Here is a 23,016-nt window from a genome sequence, read left to right on the forward strand (position 1 = left end):
CCCTCGGGTGTAAGCCATCCGGTCCCGGTGATCTATTTATGTTAAGTTTCTCTAGTTTAGTTTTAAGTCTATTTTCTGTTAGCCATGGCAGCACTTCCTGAGGTGTGTTGTTTAGTTCGGCCTTACAAGCTACGTTCGTGTAGCCCCCCGATTCTTTTGTGAAGACTGAAGAGAAGAAATTATTTAACACTTCCGCCTTTTCTCTGTCCTCAGTGGCCATATTTCCTTTGTCGTCTTTTATGGGGCCAATGTGTTCTGGCCTCGCTTTCTTACTGTATATATACTTAAAGAACTTCTTGGGGTTCTTTTTACTCTCCTCCGCTATATGTCTCTCGTGTTTTATTTTAGCCGCCCTGATTTCGTTTTTACATTTCTTGTTACACTCTTTGTAATGCTTAAATGCTGCCAATGACCCCTCAGTCCTGTATTTTTTGAAGGCCTTTTCTTTAGCACTAATATGCATTTTTATGTTGGAGTTTAGCCACCCAGGGTTTAGGTTTGCTCTTTTAAATGTATTTCCCTTTGGAATGCACTGGTCAATCCCCTTGTTAAGTATGCTCTTGAAGCACTCCCATTTTTCCTCCGTGTTCTTTGTTCGCAGAGTTCTATCCCAATTGATATTTTCTAGCAGCGAGCGCAGTTTTGGGAAATTGGCTCTTTTGAAATTCAGTGTCCTTATATTACCCCTCTGCTTCCTATAACTGTAATTAATACTGAAACTTATTGACCTATGGTCACTTTCCTAAGTTGCCCCGTATTTCTATATCCGTGAGCAGGTCTGTATTGTTGGTAATCAGTAGGTCAAGTACCGCATTGTTTCTTGTCGGTGCATTCACCATCTGACCCATGAAGTTATCCTGCAAAACATTTAGGAACTGCCTAGCCTTGGCTGAGTGTGCGGTTCCTTCTGCCTAAAGTAGTGAGTGAACAGTTTGTAGAACAGTGTCAATTTGCTGTCCCCTCAAAATAACTCGACACACAGCCATTAATGTCTAAACCGCTGGCAACAAAATTGAGTACACCCCTAAGTAAAATGTCGAAATTAGGCCCAAAAGTGTCAATATTTTTTGTGGCCACCATTATTTTCCAGCACTGCCTTAACCCTCTTAGGCATGGAATTCACCAAAGCTTCACAGGTTGCCACTGGAATCGTCTTCCACTCCTCCATGATGACATCACGGAGCTGGTGGATGTTAGAAACCTTGCTCTCCTTCACCTTCCTTTTTAGGATGCTCAATAGGGTTTAGGTCTAAAGACATGCTTGGCCATTCCACCAACTTTACCGTCAGCTTCTTTAGCAAGGCTGTGGTCATCTTGGAGGTGTGTTTGGGGTGGTTATGTTGAAATACTGCCCTGCGGCCCAGTCTCTGAAGGGAGGGGATCATGCTCTGCTTCAGTATGTCAATGGTTCCCTCAATGAACTGTAGCTCCCCAGTGCCGGCAGCACTCATGCAGCCCCAGACCATGACACTCCCACCATCATGCTTGACTGTAGGCAAGACACACTTGTCTTTATACTCCTCCCCTGGTTGCTGCCACACATGCTTGACACCATCTGAACCAAATAAGTTTATCTTGGTCTTATCAGGCCACAGGACATGGTTCCAGTAATCCATGTCCTTAGTCTGCTTGTTTTCAGCAAGCTGTTTGCGGGCTTTCTTGTGCATCATCTTTAGAAGAGGCTTCCTTCTGGGATGAAAGTCATGCAGACTAATTTTATGCAGTGTGCGGCGTATGGTCTGAGCACTGACAGGCTGACCTCCTTCAACCTCTGCAGCAATACTGACGACACTCATAGGTCTATTTCCCAAAGATAACCTCTGGATAGGATGCTGAGCATCATGTGCACTCAACTTTTTTGGTCGACCATGGCGAGGCCTGTTCTGAGTGGAACCTGCCCTGTTAAGCCGCTGTATGGTCTTGGCCACCGTGCTGCAGCTCAGTTTTAGGGTCTTGGCAATATTCTAATAGCCTAGGCCATCTTTATGTAGAGCAAACGTTCTTTTTTCAGATCCTCAGAGTTCTTTGCCATGAGGTGCCATGTTAAACTTCCAGTGACCAGTATGAGAGAGTGAGAGCGATAACACCACATTTACCACACATGCTCCCCATTCAACCCTGAGACCCTGTAACACTAAAAAGTAATATGACATCGGAGAGGGAAAATGGCTAATTGGGCACAATGTGGACATTTTCACTTAGGGATGTACTCACTTTTGTTGGCAGCGGTTTAGACATAAATGGTTGTGTGTTGAGTTATTTTGATGGGACAGCAAATTTACACTGTTATACAAGCTGTACACTCACTACTTTACATTGCATCAAAGTGTTATTTCTTCAGTGTTGTCACATGAAAAGATATAGTAAAATATTTACAAAAATGTGAGGGGTGTAATCACTTTTGTGAGATACTGTATATAGAGCAGACAATTTATGCAACGCTTAAAATATTTATCATTCACATCAGTCCCTGCCCTCGAGGAGCTTACATGACCCCTTAGATTATCTGGACATTATCTCCTTGTGTTTAATTAGTGCTCTCTCAAGGACGGCTACAGCAAAATCTGCATCTTCCTTTGTGATGCACATTGGAGGTTTCACCCGAAATACCTGCAGAGTGATAACACAAATTAGGGGGATTATCACAGGGTAATATAGCAGAATCTCTGGTTTGTAAAACGTTTTTTGAAAGGGTATCCAGTTATCCACCTACGTTCATGTTTAGTCCTCCTCTGCCAAGCAGGACCCCGTTGTCTTTGCATTCTTCCCAGATGAAGCTCATCTCTTCTGCTGGCAGTGGTTGGAGTGTTTTCTAAATACAAGAAACCCACAGATTACCAATTTTGGGATATTGTAGACTGCTCTAAGGGAAATTCATTACATAGCTAAACGTTTGTTGACACCTGACCAACAAACCTATCTACACTGCTCAAGAAAATAAAATAAAGGAACACTTTGAAAACACATCAGATCTCAATAGGGAAAAGTATCATGCTGGATATCTATGCTGGTATTCTTGTTTTGGTGGTCGCCTCATTGTTGCCCATCTAGTGCCCCTTTTGTTAATTTTATTAACACCAAAGCACCTGAAACTGATTAACAACTCCCTCTGCTACTTAACTGACCAGATCAATATCGCAGGAGTTTAATTGACATGATGTTATTCTCGGATTAAAAAGTGTTCCTTTATTTGTTTTGAGCAGTGTATATGGTAAAAAAAGGTAGACTCCACTTCCAGTAATTAAAAGGTACCTCCACTTTTGTGGGGGGAAAAAATAGCAAATAAAAAATAATATAGTGTATATAATTGCAACAGAAGTCATATTGTGTTTAAATGTTATTAACCACTTCAGCTCAAGAAGGTTTTACCCCCTTCCTGACGAGAGCACTTTTTGCAATTTGGTACTGCGCTGCTTTAAAGCAGAGTTCCGGCCACAGAATCGTTTTTTTTTTTAAATACTTCCCAAAACAGTTATCCACCGCCCTTCATGCATCCGCTAATCCGGTTTTATACATTTAAATAATAGATTGACAATCATTAAATCTTACTTTATAAAATGTTTGCAGAGCACCGCCATCTTTTTGCTGGTCACCCGAAGCCGCTGTGTGCAAATATATGCCCTGCTTCCTCTTTCTAGATGGAGGGGGCCGATTTAATGCAGCGCGAAATCTCGCGCATGCCCAGTACTATGCGATCGGCATTGTATAGGGGCGCCTATCATCGCGTTATTTCCTGTTTGCAAATAACGCGATGAGAGGAGCAGCCGGCCGTCTTCGTCACTGCCCATTTTATCCTGGGAGTGATGACTAATAGCTCCCAGGACACCTTGCGGGACAGGAAGTGACGGCGCAGTCCGCGGCCGAGGAGGGAGGAAGTTGAAGGAAAGGTGAGTATATTTTCTTCTGAAACAAGGCAAGTAAAAAAAAAAAAACGGGAATATCCAATTCTTTTACAGGTGACCATAAGGAAGCGGATGCCACAAAATCTAAAGTAACGATTTTGTGGCCGGAACTCCGCTTTAGCTGGTAATTGCGCGGTCATGCAACACTGTACCCAAACAAAATTTGCGTACTTGTTTTCCCACAAATAGAGCTTTCTTTTGGTGATTTTTGATCACCACTGGGATATTTATTTATTTGCAATATAAACGAAAAATAGAAAAATTATATTTTCTACTTTTTGTTATATAAAAAAAAAAAATCAATAAACTAAATTTTTGTCATACATTTAGGCCAAAATGTATTCAGCCACATGTCTTGGGTAAAAAAAAAATTCAAAAAGCTTATATTTATTGGTTTGTGCAAAAGTTATACGTCTACAAACTATGGTACATTTACTTGAATTTACACAGCTTTTAGTTTATGACTGCCTATCCCATTTCATGAGGTGCTAAAATGGCAGGGCAGTACAAACCCCCCAAATTGCCCCTTTTTAGAAAGTAGAGACCCCAAGGAATTTCCTGAGAGGCATGTTGAGCCCATTGAATATTTCATTTTTTTGTCACAATTAAAAAATGACAAAAAAAATAAATAATTTTACACATTGTTAATAATGAAATGATATATTGCTCACACATACCATGGGTATATGTGGAATTACACCCCAAAATACATTCTGCCGCTTTTCCTGAGTTCAGGGATACCCCATGTGTGAGACTTTTTGTCAGGCTAGCCACATACAGGACCCCGAAAAACCAATCACCGCCTTCAAGCTTTCTAAGGGCGTAAATTGTTGATTTCACTCCTCACTACCTATCACAGTTTCGGAGGCCATGAAATGCCAAGACAGCACAACCCCCCCCCCCCCCCCAAATGACCCCTTTATGGAAAGTAGACACTCCCAGCTATTTGCTGAGTGGCATGTTGAGTATTTTGCAGATCTTGCTTTTTGTCACAAAGTTTTGAAATTTGAATTTTCTTCCTTCATTTTCCAAAACAAATGAGAGCGTTAAAGTACTCACAACGCCTCTTAGCAAATACCTTGGGGTGTGTACTTTCTGAAAAGGGGTCATTTGGGGAAGTTTGTGCTATCTTGGCATTTCATGGCCTCCGAAACTGTGATAGGTAGTGAGGAGTGAAATCCACAATTTACGCCCTTAGAAAGCTTGAAGGTGGTGATTGATTTTCAGTGTCCTGTACGTGACTAGACTGCCAAAAGTCTCACACATGGGGTATCCCCGTACTCAGGAGAAGCAGCAGAATGTATTTCTCTAGCGCTCATTGACAGACGTAGTCCTCGGTGATACACCACCTTCGGGTTATGTTGCCTCCACAGGAGCAGGACTAGACAGGAAATTAAAAAGCTCTGGCCACACCCTAGGGGCAGTCCCAGAGGGTATATCCTCTCTCTCTCTGCCTCAGCAAATCAGTTATTTTCTGTCTAGTTAGGAGTAAGGACCTAGATACCTTGCTGGGATCTTAGGTCCTGGCAAGAATTTTTTCTTAAAGGATTTTTTAGACAGCTTTTTTTCTCCAGTGTTCCTGTGAGATCTTCAAGCAAGAAAGCTGAACTGGGCGACGGGCTGGATGTTGAGATCCGGTGGTCACCCCAGTTCAGCCTACAAGCGCGTGCAGGCCATAGCTCCGCGCTGGGTCGGCCGCGACAAAGTCCCATTAAAGGACTGTCCACGCGAGTTAAACGTCTCGCTGAAACGCCAAAGACCATGAGTCACGGCGTCCGTATCGGTCGACAGCCCTCCCGCCCCGGTGGAGAGGGGTACTGTCAGGAGTTGGTGCCCGCCTGGTTTCCGGTATGGTGAGTAGTATGTTCCCCCTTTTCCCCTGACGGGTCTTGTGGTGAACGCGGGCCCCTCTCTGTATGGTAAGATAGAGTCCCTCTCTATCCTATAACATGACACAGATCCCCTACTTTGAGTGTGATTTTATGTGCAAAAAGCCAGGAGGCTTGGTTTGGGAGCTAACAATCTAATTGTATACATGTTAAAAAGATGTAATCTGTGGCATTCTGGGAATCTTACGGTGTTAAGAATAAGCTACCTACCAGTCAGAAGCCACGGACATGTAGACTGCCTTCCTAATCAGATCTCCAGCTATTAGCAGGCCTCCCGAATGGCCATGCGGTACCGCCAACCACGCCATATCCCCATGCAGAGAGAGTGTTGTGTGCCCTGCAGCACACCGCTATTCAGTACAGGCCGCCGCCATTTTTTTTGCTGGATCGCACGAGCCGCCATTTTGGCGTAGCCTCGTGTCTCCAGCATGGGGGCGGCCATGTTTGAGGTGATCCAAACACTTCGTGGAGCTTGGGGGAGGCGCCGGAAGGCGTGCAGAGGGGCGGAGCCGCCTCCTTTCTTCCTGGGCAGCCAGCCAAAAGACTTCCTGTTTGTCAAGACAGCGCGGTAACCTGTTGCAGTTAAACTCTGAGCATCAAGTGGTGAGCCTGGGGGTCTATCTCTCTCTCTCGATCGATAGGGATCCCTAGCAGGTAACACTAAGGGGCTTTTGTGGCGCTGGGGGTCTGAAAAAAAAAAAAAGTTTTTTATTTTTGAATTATATTATCCAGGAAGTGACTGGAATTATCATGGACCCTGCCACACATATTCCCCCACCTGTTTCCCTCGAGGGGGCCACGGGACCCGCCGGTGCACAGAGTATAGAGTCATTTACAGCAATTTTGGAGTCTATGGTGGCTCGGGTGGAGGCGGCCTGTCAGGGACGGGGGTCAAGGAAGCGACCCCCGCCTACCCCTATACTATCTGACACCTCTGACTCTGATTCAGAGATGGTCACTGCAGTTGCAGGTTCCTCTGCAAGGGCTGTTATCCCAGGTAAAGCCCCCTCAGACAGTGAGGAGGACGCTTCTTCTCCTGCTATAATTCAGGAAGAAGCATTGGTGGACGCACTAGTTGTGGCAGTGCAGGAAACCTTAAAACTTGAGGCTTTACCGGCAGAGGCAACTGAAACAGAGATTCCTTTTGGTACTAATAAGCCCATCAAAACGGTGAAGGTTTTTCCTGTACCTAAATGTTTCGGTAATCAGATTAAAGGAGAATGGGAGCATTCTAAACGTACCTTTACTATTTCCAAGCGTATTGCTAGACGCTATCCGTTTGAGGAATCCATCATTAAGAAATGGACGGTACCACCAGTGGTGGATCCACCTATTTCCAGGCTGAATAAAGCCACGGTTATTCCAGTGGAGGACACTTCGTCCTTTAAGGATCCGGTGGATCGAAAGATGGAAGCAGAGTCCCGCACCATCTTCTCTCTGATAGGGTCAGCATTTAGACCAGTAATTGTTATTGGTCTAGTTTCCCAGACACTTACGGAATGGGCGAAAATGGTACGCCCAGATCTTAGGGGAAAAGATATTCCCCAGGAGACATCTGATTTGATGGAACAGATTATACAAGGGCTACAGTTTATCTGTGACGCAGCCTTGGACACTACTCCCTTATTAGGGCATGCATCTAAGTCAGCGGTGATCCTCAGACGTGTGCTGTGGTTAAAATGCTGGTCAGCTGACCTAGGTTCCAAAAAGACCTTGACAAATCTCCCCTTTCAGGGGAATCGTCTATTTGGGGCCAACCTAGATGAAATCATTAAGGATGCCACTGGGGGCAAGAGCACTTTTTTGCCACAGGCTGCTAAAGCTAAGGGACCTCGCAACAAGCGAGGACCTTTCTTTACCGCCCATAAAGGGCGCCCGGCTGGTACTAGCGGGAAAGGCAAGACTCCTCCAGGAGGGTTCAAGAAGGAACTTCGTCTCAGGGAGTGTCTGTGGTCTCAAGGACCAATTTACCATCATGCTTTACAGTCGCTGGGTTTAATGGCCTGGCCATTGAGACCCAAGTACTGAAGGACAGAGGTTTGTCTACTTCAGTCATTCCTACCCTTATTAAAGCAAGGAAAGCGACTTCCAGCAAAGTCTATTATCAAACATGGAAGACTTATATTGCGTGGTGCGAATCTTTAGGATTTCCTCCACGCACCTATTCGGTGACTCGAATATTGGCCTTTTTGCAACAAGGGGTTGAGCAGAAGCTAGCCTTGAGCACCATCAAGGGTCAAGTTTCAGCATTAGCAATCTTCTTTCAGAAGCCTTTAGCTACCAAATCCTTGGTGCGGAATTTCATCCAGGGGGTGCGGCACCTGGCTCCTCCAGTCCGCGCGCCCTTACCGCCCTGGGATCTTAATTTGGTTTTGTCGGTTCTACAGAAACCTCCCTTTGAAAACATCAGGGAGATTCCCTTGCTTACTTTATCCCAGAAGGTGGCCTTCTTGGTGGCTATTACTTCTGCTCGCAGGGTGTCAGAACTGGCTGCATTATCATGCCAGTCCCCTTACCTAGTGAGTCATAGGGATAAGGTAGTACTTCATCCTAAGCCATCTTTTCTTCCTAAGGTGGTTTCAGATTTTCATCTGAATGAAGATATTGTACTACCTTCCTTGTGTCCTCAGCCCAAGCATCATCGGGAACATGCGTTGCATTCCTTAGATGTGGTTCGGGCAATCAGGGTATACCTGAAAGCTACGGAATCTTTCCGTAAGACGGATTCACTTTTTGTGATCACGGATGGCCCCAGTAAGGGTTTGCCTGCATCTGCCGCGACCATTGCCAAATGGATTAGACAAACGGTGGTACAGGCTTATTCTATTAAGGGTCAGAGTCCTCCGTTCCCTGTTAGGGCGCACTCCACTCGAGCGCTCAGTACTTCCTGGGCCTTTCGCCATCAGGCGTCAGTGGTCCAGGTATGTAAGGCGGCCACCTGGTCGTCGGTACATACCTTTACAAAATTCTATAAAATTGATGTGACGGCATCGGCGGATGCCTCATTTGGCCGCAAGGTTTTGCAGGCCGCAATTTGAGGAGACCGGTGGTCTACCTCGAGGGTTTTTTTCTGTTTGGAAAAAAAAAAAAAAAAAAAATTTTTTCTCTTTTTTGTTGAGTCTCATCATTAAGGATGAGCATTGTAAACTTCTAGTTGGCACCGGTTGGGCCTTCTAGATTGGGATTTGATTTCATTTTCCCACCCCTCAGTTGTGATACTGCTCTGGGACGTCCCGAAGGTGGTGTATCACCGAGGACTACGTCTGTCAATGAGCGCTAGAGAAAAATGGATTTTTGTAAAATCTTACCGTAAAATCCTTTTCTCTTAGCTCATTGACAGACGTAGTCCCCGCCCCTCTGTTTTTTGAGTTGGGTTAAAATCTCTAAAGACTGCTTTTTCACATAACTGATTTGCTGAGGCAGAGAGAGAGAGGATATACCCTCTGGGACTGCCCCTAGGGTGTGGCCAGAGCTTTTTAATTTCCTGTCTAGTCCTGCTCCTGTGGAGGCAACATAACCCGAAGGTGGTGTATCACCGAGGACTACGTCTGTCAATGAGCTAAGAGAAAAGGATTTTACGGTAAGATTTTACAAAAATCCATTTTTTGGGGTGTAAATTCACATACAGTATACCCATGGCTTATTTGAGCAATATATCATTTAAATGACAACTTTGTGTAAAAAAAAAAAAAAAAAAAAAAAAAGAAAGTTTTGACATTTTCCCAAAACTTGTGGCAAAATATAAAATATTCCATGGACTCAACGGGCCTCTCAGCAAATACCTTGGGGTGTTTACTTTCCAAAAAGAGGTAATTTGGGGATGGGGGTTAAACTGTCCTGGTATTTTATGCCAAATATTACAAGCTTATGCCACACATCACCCACTGTTCTAACCACTTTAATGAAGACCAAGCCCTTTTTGACACTTTTTGTTTACATGAAAAAATTTAATTTTCTTGCTAGAAAATTACTTTGAACCCCCAAACATATATTTTTTTTTAAAGCAGAGGCCCTCAAATTAAAATGGTGGGTGTTGCAACATTTTTTTTTCACACAGTATTTGCGCAGCGATTTTACAAATGCAATTTTTTGGGGAAAAAACACTTTTTGGAATGGTAATGCGGAAAAACACACTATATTGCCCCAATGTTTAGTAAAATATAAAAGATGATCTTATGCCGAATACATAGATACCAAACACGACATGCTTTAAAATTGCGAACGTCCATGCAGCGGTGACAAACTACATAAAGTCTTTAAAAGCCATTACAGGTTACCACTTTAGATTTACAGAGGAGATCTACTGCTAGAATTACTGCCCTTCATCTGATATTCGCAGTGATACCTCACATGCATGGTGCAACTGCTGTTTACATATGAGGTGAGATGGATGCTTGCATTTGCTTTTCCGTATAAGCATGGGGGGGGGGGGGGGGACAGGAGTGTTTTAATTTTTTTTAATCATTTATTTTCCCTTTTTAGTTTATTTTTACACTGTCCTTTTCATTTTTTTTTTCATTTTTTTTTTTTTTTTTTAAACCATATTTATTGTTATCATAGGGAATGTAAACATCCCCTATGATAGCAATACGTAGTGACAGGTACTCTTTTTTTTAAAAAAATTCGGGGTCTATTAGACTATAGATCTCTCCTCTGCCCTTAAAGCTTCTGACCACATCAGTGTGAAAAGATGCTTTCCCAATTGCGCTATTTTTTATCCCGGGAAACCGAAGTCATGAAATGCTCGTAGCTTCCAGTTTCTTAAGCCATAGAAATGATTGGAGCCATTCTGGTCTTTGATCAGCAAATTGGTCAGCTGATGGAACCACCGGCTGCATTCTCGGGTTCCCCAGTGTGACAGGAGAGCCAGAGAAAACCATGGAAGGTGGGGGGAGGGGGGGCTTCCCTTTCCACTGCTTGTATAAGCAGTCCAGCGGCTAATTAGCTGCTAGGATTGCTTTTTCATGAAAGCCGACTGCCGGCTGAAAAAAACAATACCAAGATGATGTCTAAACCTGCAGGCATCATTCCGATATAACCACTCAAAGTCCAGCAAATGTACCAGTACGTTGCTGGTCCTTAGTGGGCATATATTGTAATGTTTATAGTGAAAAACTATCAGCGCAAGACTAAGTGAAATTCAAATGTGTATAAAATGTGCTAGAATAAATCAATATATAAATCCGGCTGCATACACAAATTGTGTCCACACCTCACAACAAAAACATAAAAATCAAAAAACGTGCTGCGCCAGATGTGCACAAAAATAATTAGTGATTACATGAATCAACAAGTGTTATCAACAAAATATGGTGTCCATCATATGTGCTCTGATGAAACATAAATGTTCATATAAAGTGCTCCAAAGTAATGATTAGTATATCCAGGTGATGACAGGACAGCCTCAATCCCTTGTGAATCAAGCAGGAACCACCAGTGTGTGAACTCCCTCCACCAGTAAGATTGGCCTCTCACCTTGATACCAGACCCAAACGGGCCAGCATGAGCATATCAGGGGATAAACAGACTATCACAGGTAACCTCTCCAGCCTTCACCTCCGGGGGTCGCCAGGACATAAAATAAAGATAAAGCAAAGATCTAGTGCTCTCTGAATGTAAATAATGAGCTTTTATTGAGCATTGACCCCGACCAAAGAAGCCAAACGGAGCCCACGCTCCAGGCGTAACGCGTATAGGGAGGCGGAGCCTGCGTGCCTGACGCCGATCGCTCGGGTGCTACTCTCCAACACTGAATGCCATAATAGCAGGCACGGCTGAGTGCCCAACAAATGTGAGTTACCCCTTTATGCTCAATAAAAGCTCATTATTTACATTCAGAGAGCACTAGATCTTTGCTTTATCTTTATTTTATGTCCTGGCGACCCCCGGAGGTGAAGGCTGGAGAGGTTACCTGTGATAGTCTGTTTATCCCCTGATATGTTCATGCTGGCCCGTTTGGGTCTGGTATCAAGGTGAGAGGCCAATCTTACTGGTGGAGGGAGCACGTTTTTTGATTTTTATATATTGTAATGTATGTTCTCTGGGCTGCATGGAAAAAAAAAAAAAGAACCTAACAGATTCCTCCATTCACATCGATCAATTGGTGGTATGCCCATCATTAGAATACCGCTCTACATCCACCCACTTCTAATGATGGGCAAAAAAAAAAAAAACAACAACCTAACCGATTCCTCTATTCTCATCGATCGATGTGAATGAAGAAATCTCTGCCAAGAAAAGTGAAAAAAATATATGCCGAAGTATAGGGGAGATCCGCCCTCTGTGTCCACCCCATTTCCTTTGCTTCGGCATATATGTTTTTTTTTTTTTTTAACTGCGGTGGTGAAATTAACTCCTACAATACTAGAGTCACAGATTTATGTATCGTGAGAGCAAACCATGTTGCTTTCAAAATAAACAAATCAGTGCTGCACCTGAATGGAGTACCTGCAAAGCAAACAACAGTTAATGATAAAACACAGTATCAATAAAACATTAACTCAATAAATTAACAACTTTTTTTTTTTTATTGCAGTCTGTGCCAATAAAAGAGTAAAAAATATATGGGGAAGCATAGGTGCAATCCAACCCTATGTCCACCCCTGCCCCTATGCTTCGCCATATATGCTTTTTTTTTTTTTGAATTGTGGTGGTGAAATCACCGGGGTCGCTGATTTTACGTATTGTGAGAGCAAACCATGTTGCTGTCAAAATAAGCAAATCAGTGCTGCAGCTGAATGGTGTACCTGCAAAGCAATCAGTGGTTAACAATAAAACCCAGTAACAGTACAGTAAAACAGTAGAATGACAAGGGGGTGGGGGTTTTGATCTTAGGGTGGTGTGAGTAGGTTTTGCCTCCGTCCCTATGTCTTGGAAGAAAAAAGGGTTTTTTTTGGTGTCTCAGGCCAAAGTGGTGGGACTTTGTGGGCAAGTAAATATCAATTCAAGATGAGTAAAAAATTGTATCACAATTTATTCCAATAATACATAAAGATAAATAAAAGTAAGAATATATATCAATGATGTGAGCATTTGTGTTGGGTACAGGCCCAATGTGATAAAGGTTTAGAGAAAGAAAGATTCAAACCGAATCCGTGACATGTGTGATAAAACTTGTGACAATTATATGGATCGTTTAAGTCACTAAATAAAATACCTTACTCACCAATTTATAATTGTAAAAACACCTAAAGTACATAAACCATGACCTTTTCAGAACGGCTCATCGGGGCAGTATTATCACTTTTGGTTGCGGCATCGGAAGATATATCCTCCCTTCCCTCAAATCCTCCCTCACACAAACCCTGCAAATGTAAGTGTTTATTTGGGTTTGAATACCCATACAAAAATTACCTACTTTGGGATGTATAATGCAAATAAAACCACACATATATATGTTCTTTTCAGAAAGAACGATTCAGGATAATATTGGAGCATTATCTAATCATCTATATATGAACACTTCCAAACCTGCCTGTGAGTAGATTTTTTTAAACAATGGTATTATATGACCCCGATAACCATATACACGACCTTATAACAACAAATATATCCTTCCAGACCATGGTACCCTACGGCTCCTTGTTGCAGGCTTAGAGGACACAGAGAGAATATTTGGTTTGCAGAAACAAAATTTGAACAAAGTATGTACCTAACATTTTATCATTATATAATTTCAAATCGTATATATATTTCCATTAACGGAAATACTATTGATTATACATTACAGCTGGGTGACAAAACACCTTTGAAAAAGGCTAATACAGCCGAAACGCGTCAGATTTATGGATGAAACTCTGTGAACCACTCGTTCCTGGGCTGTATACAGGATACACAGAGACAAGATCCATATAATTGTCACAAGTTTTATCACACATGTCACGGATTCGGTTAGAATCTTTCTTTCTCTAAACCTTTATCACATTGGGCCTGTACCCAACACAAATGCTCACATCATTGATATCTTTATGTATTATTGGAATAAATTGTGATACAATTTTTTTACTCATCTTGAATTGATATTTACTTGCCCACAAAGTCCCACCACTTTGGCCTGAGACACCAAAAAAAACCCTTTTTTCTAACAGTAGAATGACATACCTGCAAAGCAAACAATGGCTAACAATAAAACACAGTAACAATAAAACATTACAGTATAGCATAAAATACAGTAAAACAGCAGGAACAATAAAACAACAACTATTTTTGGCTTTTTTATTTGTATAAATTTATGTTTTTTTTTACACTTTTATTGTAACTATAAATGTCCCAGGTTAGGGTCTCTCAAAATGTGACAGCTATCGAACATCTTTTGAGACCCTGTGTGAAAGTGTACCTTAGACTGTGCAGTGCTGTACCATATACTAATACAGGCGGTCCCCGGGTTACAAACAAGATAGGGACTGTAGGTTTGTTCGTAAGTTGAATTTGTTAGTAAGTCGGAACAGGTACATTTTTTAAGTGTACAGTGGGGATTGAAAGTTTGGGCACCCCAGGTAAAAATTTGTATTAATGAGCATAAAGAAGCCAAGGAAAGATGGAAAAATCTCCACATCTGGACATTGAGGCAGATCGGGGAGGTTATGATTTGAGGAGAGCTTTCAAAGGCGATTCATTGATCGGATTAAGTGGAGAGATCCATACATAAGCTGAGGTCGGCATTCCATCCGGTTTGGATTTTATACACAGCACACCACTTACCAATGCTAGACCCCAAGGGGCCATCTGGTAAGTGAGTTATACCTCCGGTGGTGGATTTTCTTCTCTTCTCCTTTCATCACGATCGAAAGAAACACTCCTGTTTGAACATTTGAGCACTTTCAAGCATTTATCTTTGCACCCGCTTTTTGCACAAAGATTATTTATATGTTTTTTATCAAGAATTTATGCATTGTCACTTTATTTAAATGGACTTTTTTGACACAAAGCACGGTCACTTTATTGAAATATGATATATGAATTGATGCATCTATTTATTTGATATTTATTTGATTGCACTTTATACTTCTTTGAGAATTTATATACAGTATATTTATTTTTTACGAATAATTTATTGAGCGCTGTCCCCCTCTTTTTGCAAATATATTTTTTAAGTGTACAGTGGGGATTGAAAGTTTGGGCACCCCAGGTAAAAATGTGTATTAATGAGCATAAAGAAGCCAAGAAAAGATGGAAAAATCTCCAAAAGACATCAAATTACAGATTAGACATTCTTATAATATGTCAACAAAAGTTAGATTTTATTTCCATCATTTACACTTTCAAAATACCCATAAACAAAAAAAAAATGACATCTGCAAAAGTTTGGGCACCCTGCAGAGTTAATATCTTGTACTGCCCCCTTTGGCAAGTATCACAGCTTGTAAACGCTTTTTGTAGCCAGCCAAGAGTCTTTCAATTCTTGTTTTAAGTATCTTTGCCCATTCTTCCTTACCAAAGTCTTCCAGTTCTTTGAGATTTCTGGTCTGTCTGTCACGCACTGCTCTTTTAAGGTCTATCCATAGATTTTCAATTATGTTGAGGTCAGGAGATAGTGAAGGCCATGGCAAAACTTTCAGTTTACGACTCTTGATGTAATCCCCCCTGGATTTCGAGGTGTGTTTAGGATCATTATCCATATGTAGAAGCCATCTTCTCTTTAACTTCAGCTTTTTCACAGAAGGCATCAAGTTAACATCCAAAATTTTCTGAAATGTTATTGAATCCATTTTTCCTTCTACTCGTGAGATGTTCCCTGTGCCACTGGCTCCAATACAACCTCAAAGCATGATTGATCCACCCCCATGCTTAACAGTTGGACAGAGGTTCTTTTCATTAAATTCTGTGCCCCTTCTTCTCCAAACGTACCTTTGCTCATTCCGGCCAAAAAGTTCAATTTCAACCTCATCGGTCCACAGAACTTGTTTCCAAAATGCATCAGGCTTGTCTATATGTTCATTTACAAAGTTCAAACGCTGATTTTTGTGGTGAGGACGTAGAAGAGGTTTTCTTCTGATGACTCTTCCATGAAGACCATATTTGTACAAGTATCTTTTTATAGTGGAATAATGTACCACAACTCCAGTGTCTGCCAGATCTTTCTGGAGGGATCGTGCAGTCAAACGTGGGTTTTGAATTGTTTTTCTCACAATCCTGCGAGCTGTTCTGTCTGATATTTTTCTTGGTCTTCCAGATCTTGCTTTAACTTCCACTGTTCCTGATGACTGCCATATCTTAATTACATTCCGAACAGAGGATATTGACATCTGAAAACACTTTGCTCTCTTCGTATAGCCTTCTCCAGCTTTGTGAGCGTCAACTATTTTCAGTTTTCTAGACAACTGCTTAGAAGATCCCATGGTGCTGATTGTTGGGGCAAGGTCAGATGAGTCTGGGCATTTAAAACCTTTGAGATTGACATCACCTGGTCTTCCCAGATGATGATTGAGAACAATCCATGACACTGGCAGGTCTCAGCCTTGCAAAGGGGGCAGTGCATGCTATAAATTCTGCAGGGTGCCCAAACTTTTGCAGATGCAATTTTTTAGTTTTCTGTAATTTTGAAAGTGTCAATGATGGAAATAAAATCTAACTTTTGTTGACCTATTATAAGAATGTCTAATCTGTAATTTGATGCCTTTTGGAGATTTTTCCATCTTTCCTTGGCTTCTTTATGCACATTAATACAATTTTTTACCTGGGGTGCCCAAAACTTTCATTCCCCATTATAGCTTCAGCCAAAAGAATATTTTTTAGTTTTTTTTTTGGATAGCATAGGGAAAGGGTAACACCCCTGTACCATTTATTTTGCTGTCTGTACCCCTGTTCAGCAGATTTCACCTCACTTTCTGTCCCTATGACAACTATATTTTGAAAATGTTGGGTTGTTGTGGAAACAAGGATTAGTGATAAAGCTTCAGTGGTGACACCTTTTCCCCATGAGAACTCTTACAGGAGTGAATTTCCCTTCCTAGGGGGAGATTTCTCCTCACTTCCTGTTGTCTTCCTCTGTTTGTAAGTAGGAGTCGTTTGTAAGTCGGATGTTTGTAACCTGGGGACCGCCTGTACTCCACTAGTGTGTGGTAGCGACGGAAACAGTCACCGATGCAGAGACCAGATTCGCCAGGACAGGAGGGACAAAAATAGCAGGTATCACGCCCATATCCACGCTTGCTACAGACATAGGATCTTTTTTGGGGTGCTCTTTTGGTAGGCGTACCAGGGAGGACACCTGAAAGATGCCTCTCATGCAGCCGGCTCATTTGATCTTGATTGGGAAATTGGGCCACAGCATCTTCTGGATACAGAAGGGCTGTGATGGTCTCTTCTTGGAATTTTAGGAAGGATCCACTTCTTCCAGACGCTTTGTATAGTACATAAGCGTTGAAAAGAGCCAAGTGGAATAAGTATACAGACACTTTTTTGTACTAGCATCTGCCCTTACGGGCAATTAAGTTTGGCCCCATCATCTGGTCGTTGAATTCCACCCCTCACATTTTAGGGTTGTAATTGTGGACACAGAGTGGCTTCTCACTAACACCAGTAGCCGTTGTAATTTGGACTACCGTGTCTGCGTGAATGGAAGACAGAACTAATAAATTCTATTTGTTTCTCCACTTTCCTGCAAGCAATTCATTGCACCTCAAGCAGGCTCTCTCCCCCTGACTAAGTTGGACATTTACCGGGAAGCCCAGGCGATTAGATTGCATGGTGCCACATGCGCCAATTCCTAATTATAAGAGGTGTCTAAAAAGTGTCACGCTTGTATAGAAGTTGTTCACGTATAAATGGTACCCCTTTCCGAATAAGGGTGACACCAAGTCCCAAACAATCTTGCCACTGCTCCCTATGTAGTCTGGGCAGTTGGCGGGCTCCACATTGCTATCTTTTCCCTCGTAAACCAGGAAACTACATGTATAGCCTGTTGCCCTGTCACAGAGCTTATACAGCTTGACCCCATATCTGGCATGCTTGCTGGGGAGAAACTGTTTGAAAGCAAGGCAGCCAGAAAACTTAATCAGGGACTCGTCAACGCAGACATCTTGTTGGGAGGATAAACAAGGCTGCTACTTGTGCTAGCCACTGCACCAGCTTGAACTGCACTTACGGGACTCACCATGTAACCAAGTGTTACTGCAGTGCTGGTTGGACTACAACCAGGATGTACTAGGCCGCTGGTGCTTGCCAGTTCACCACAAGGTTCAGGCGGCACTAGTGCCGACACTCTGCTGCATGCAAGAACCCTGCAGTTGTTGCACCTCAGCAACAGAAGAACGGGGTCAGGTACACCCGACCTTAGCAGGGACCACTACTCCGTCGTCAGAGCTATCTGTCAGGGTGCCGCTGCTCTCTACAGGTTCATATACTGAGCCTGATTCCCCATTGCTCTTATCTGTCATGCTCTGTATCCTGTAGGCCTCTTCACTAGTGTACCTTTTGTTTGACATTTTGGCCAATAAATTTACAGGTACATAGTATGACTTTCAGGTAAAAAAGCACCTGGTTGTCGAGGACTGTTTGAACTGCTACGAAAAAAAAATAACTGCTACTGCTGGCAGAGATCAGGCCTGGCTCTGCTAATGCTGCGGTTTTGTGTGCTGTGTATTGGAAGTGACAGTGATCTATTGATTCTGCACTTCTTAGAGGCTGGGCAGAGGGGTTAAACGCAGGTACTGGCAGGCGTCAGGGCTGATCCTGCTACTGCCATGTTTTTGGGAATACTAAACTATTGGGGACGCTAGTATAATTCTTATCAGATCAAAGATATTGATTCATTCAGACACTAGTAATGGAGATGTTTTGTGTGTGTGTGTGTGTTCGTGTTACTGGCAATCAAAGGGTTAAAATCAGTTGCTATCTGGGATTGACCCTAGCTGACGCTGATGTGAATGCTAACTGGTGTCACGCGTGACACTAATACAGTGATCAGAAAAGATCTATACACTTTACTAGTGACATTGTGACAGGGAGTGAAAGGGTTAACTGGGGGTGATCAGGGGTTTAAACCTATATTAGAAAATATGTGGCGGGACCCTGACACTATACTAAGACTGAAACTGACGCTAACTAGTGCCACCTGTGACACTAATACAGTGATCAGTAACTTATCTGTATACTGTATATAGTGACGCTGTAACAGTGCAGTGAAGGGGATAACTGAGGGTGATCAAGGGGTTAAACCTTTATTATGGAATATATGGTGGGTATCCTAAACCTATCTGGGACTTCCATTGGCGCTAACTGGCGTCACCAGTGACATTAATACAGTGATCAGTAAATTATCTGCATACTATATATAGTGACACTGTGACAGGGAGTGAAAGGGTTAACTGGGGGGTGATCAGGAGGTTAAATGTGTGCCTAAGTGTACTGGTGTCAGTGTAGTGCTTGTGTACTCACAGTATTGCTCTCTTCTCTCACGCTGGAACCGAAAAGGGCTCCAGGAGAGAATATTGCGTCATATCCTGTGCCTGTGTTTACATTACACAGGCACAGGACATTCTACAATTTGTCAGAACCGATCACCAGGTCACCGCGGGAACGGCGGGCGCGAGCCCCCGACCCGCGAGCACGCATCACGTACCTATACGTGATTTTGTGCAGCCGGTCCACCCTGCCGCAGTATATATGTGGTGGGTGGTCCTTTTTAATTTGCAGCGCTGCAATGTTCTATAAAATGCAATATGGCCTGGAGGCAGTCTGTACTCAGATGGTGTACAGATAGGTAATTTCCTGCTTACGTGATTGGCTGACTGATTTTCCCAGAAGTCTACACTAAGATACAAATCAGATTTTGGGCATCCACTGTAAAACAAATGTCATTTTTGGTGAGACACTCCCAATGGGAAATCACATCTGAAAAGGGATGCTGACCCTGCTACTTTTCCCATTAGAACCCTGCTAGTGCAGCAGCTGATTGAGAATTATGAAACCACTCCAATACAGATTCACTTGGACACAGACAAACCGCTATTTCTTCAGAATAACAAAAGGTAAGAATCTGCAACAATGTTTTGTAAAATCTCTGTAATGTACAGAGATCACCCAGAGTGGAATGTTTTTTTCTCAACAAAAGTGAAGTTGCTCTAAGTTCAGGTGTTTCCATTTAAGGAAACTGTTAATGCTACAACATACTTTACAAAGACATTTTAGACAATTGAGCACTTCCAATCTTGTGGAAGGTTATTTAACCACTTTATGGCTGCCCCATAGCAGATTTACTGCTGCAGGGTGGCCGCTCTGTGCAGAATCACATCATTAATTTGAAATGAAACAAATAAGATGTGCTTTAACTGCAGACTTTCAGCTTTAATTTGAATGTATTTACATCCAAATCAGGTGAACGGTGTAGGAATTACAACAGTTTGTTGATGTGCAACTTTTTTTTTTTTGAAAAATTATTTTTATTATTTTATGACAAGAAAAATACAAACAATGACAGTCACCAGTCCCTAACACGGCGGGACGTCACAACAACCCCCCCAACCCACCCCTCCCAACCCTTGCAGTTTACCCAACAGAACAGAGTAGAGTAGAGTAGTGGGGCCCGAGGGCGGCTGGAGCAGCACATCCTGTCCAGACCGCACCTCTAGTCCCAGGGGTGCAGGACACAAAAAACTTATATGACAACTGAATCAGAACACAAAATCATAAGCTAGAAGTAGGAGACATTCCCTGACTGAAAGAAAAGAACCAGTGAAAGCGCGGGCCCAAAGAAACAACCATGGTGCCGACGTTACCTACACATAATTATCCCGCCGTTTCAGTAGATTCCACCCATGCCTTCCACACCTTTTCAAATTTCCGGAGACAACCACGGGACTCGTATGTGGCCTTATACAGAGGTAAAACAGCGTTCACTAGCCCCTTCCAAAAGTGTAACGAGGGAGGTGACCCCTTTTTCCAGTGTAGAAGGATAGCTTTTTTGGCGTAAAACAACAGGATTATCAACAGCGTCCTATGGGCCACCGAGGGGACCACCTCCTCCACCAGGCCCAGGAGACAGACGCTCTGGGTCAGCGGAACCGGAGTCATGAGTACCCTTCCAAGGCAAGAGACAACCTCCGACCAGTAGCGCTGAACCAGGGCACAGTCCCAAAGATGTGCCACTTTTTAAGGGACCAAAAGTAATGGGACAAGAATTATTTCCCTGGTGAAGAAAACACCCTTCACAACAGTTGGCCAGATCAAGAACACTCTCCAGGAGGTAGGTGTATGTGTGTCAAAGTCAACAATCAAGAGCAGACTTCACCAGAGTGAATACAGAGGGTTCACCAAAAGATTTAAACCATTGGTGAGCCTAAAAAACAGGAAGGCCAGATTAGAGTTTGCCAAACAACATCTAAAAAAGCCTTCACAGTTCTGGAACAACATCCTCTGGACAGATGAGACCAAGATCAACTTTTACCAGAGTGATGGTAAGAGAAGAGTATGGAGAAGGAAAGGAACTGCTCATGATCCAAAGCATACCACCTCATCAGTGAAGCATGGTGGTGGTAGTGTCATGGCATGGGCATGCATGGCTGCCAATGGAACTGGTTCTCTTGTATTTATTGATGATGTGACTGCTGACAAAAGCAGCAGGATGAATTCTGAAATGTTTCGGACAATATTATCTGCTCATATTCAGCCAAATGCTTCAGAACTTATTGGACGGCGCTTCACAGTGCAGATGGACAATGACCCGAAGCATACTGCGAAAGCAACCAAAGAGCTTTTTAAGGGAAAGAAGTGGAATGTTATGCAATGACCAAGTCAATCACCTGACCTGAATCCGATTGAGCATGCATTTCACTTGCTGAAGACAAAACTGAAGGGAAAATGCCCCAAGAACAAGCAGGAACTGAAGACAGTTGCAGTAGAGGCCTGGCAGAGCATCACCAGGGATGAAACCCAGCGTCTGGTGATGTCTATGTGTTCCAGACTTCAGGCTGTAATTGACTGCAAAGGATTTGCAACCAAGTATTAAAAAGTGAAAGTTTGATTTATGATTGTTAATCTGTCCCATTACTTTTGGTCCCTTAAAAAGTGGGAGGCACATATACAAACTGTTGTAATTCCTACACCGTTCACCTGATTTGGATGTAAATACCCTCAAATTAAAGCTGAAAGTCTGCAGTTAAAGCACATATTGTTTGTTTTATTTCATATCCATTGTGGTGGTGTATAGAGCTAAAAAGATTAGAATTGTGTCGATGTCCCGATATTTATGGACCTGACTGTATATACACGTGATTTTTAACTTCCAGATTTTGGGCGCAAGTGCACGCCACCGGCGGCGGCTCGCTCCCGCTGTGATTTTACACAGCGGGTCCCACAGACCTGATGTCCGCCGAGACCCACCGATCGTTTGTTACTCTGACAGAATGACAGTCTGCATATGTAAACAAGTCAAATTGTTATTCAGTCCGTACAGAAGACATGGATCTTGTGTTTCTGTGAAGCAGGAACACCGATCCAGGTCTTCAAGTAGTAAAAGCACCTCCCCCCCAGTTAGTAAGCACTCCCTAGGCACACATTTAACCCTTTGATTGCCCCTGATGTTAACCCCTTCCCTGCCATTATTGTCATTAGTACAGTGACAGTGCATTCTTTTAGCAATTATCATTGCAATATTGTCACTGGTCCCGAAGAAAAAAAAAGTCAGGTGTCCCATCTGTCCACCGCAATATCGCAGTCCTGCTATAAGTCACTGAGTGGCACCATTACTAGTAAAAGAAAAAAAAATCCGTAAAGCTCCCTACTTTCTTTGATTAAAAGGGCAGTACTTTCCCATCCATTGAACAGCTGTTGTCGGTCCTCTCCTGCACTCAGCTTCTGTTGCTGGAAACCAGACCGGATCAGGTGCAGAATAGGTAAGTACAGTAATTTTTGTTTTACAGGGTTAGCAAGATTAGGTTTAGAATGTGGCACAGAGCAGGTTTAGCGTTAGATAGGTTTTGCCCTGGACTTATCCTTTAACTTTGATACATCTAACATACAGAATCATACAGGATAATATAGCTCTTACCTTGTCCTTTACCATCTCCACTCCAATCATCAGTCCTTTTCCACGAACATCTCCAACAATTTCAAACTTATCCCGTAGTTTTGCCAGCTTCAATAACAAATGGGTTCCAACCACAGCACAATTATTCTGCAGGCCATCCTCTTCGATAGCCTGGAGAAAACAAAGCAAAGGGGTTATTTTATATGTAACATTGTAAAAGAGGCTGGAGAGAGAGGGAGATATAGCACCAAATGCATCA

The 23,016-nt window shown here is 42.7% G+C and overlaps 1 protein-coding gene across 1 annotated transcript in view; it reads right to left on the minus strand.

Annotated features, from left to right (window-relative positions):
• Nucleotides 1–2,502: 2,502 nt before the first annotated feature.
• The window catches only part of AGXT2 (alanine--glyoxylate aminotransferase 2), a gene marked incomplete at both ends in the record, with an annotated part of 120,717 nt that continues 100,203 nt past the window's right edge, over nucleotides 2,503–23,016 (minus strand). The window contains 3 exons of the mRNA XM_082275173.1: nucleotides 2,503–2,610; nucleotides 2,714–2,812; nucleotides 22,779–22,928. Coding sequence (XP_082131299.1) covers nucleotides 2,503–2,610; nucleotides 2,714–2,812; nucleotides 22,779–22,928 — 357 coding nt within the window. The remainder of the gene's footprint in view (nucleotides 2,611–2,713; nucleotides 2,813–22,778; nucleotides 22,929–23,016) is intronic.

This window comes from Pelophylax lessonae, assembly GCF_965119305.1.
Source record: "Pelophylax lessonae genome assembly, chromosome: 1".
Lineage (NCBI taxonomy): Eukaryota > Metazoa > Chordata > Amphibia > Anura > Ranidae > Pelophylax > Pelophylax lessonae.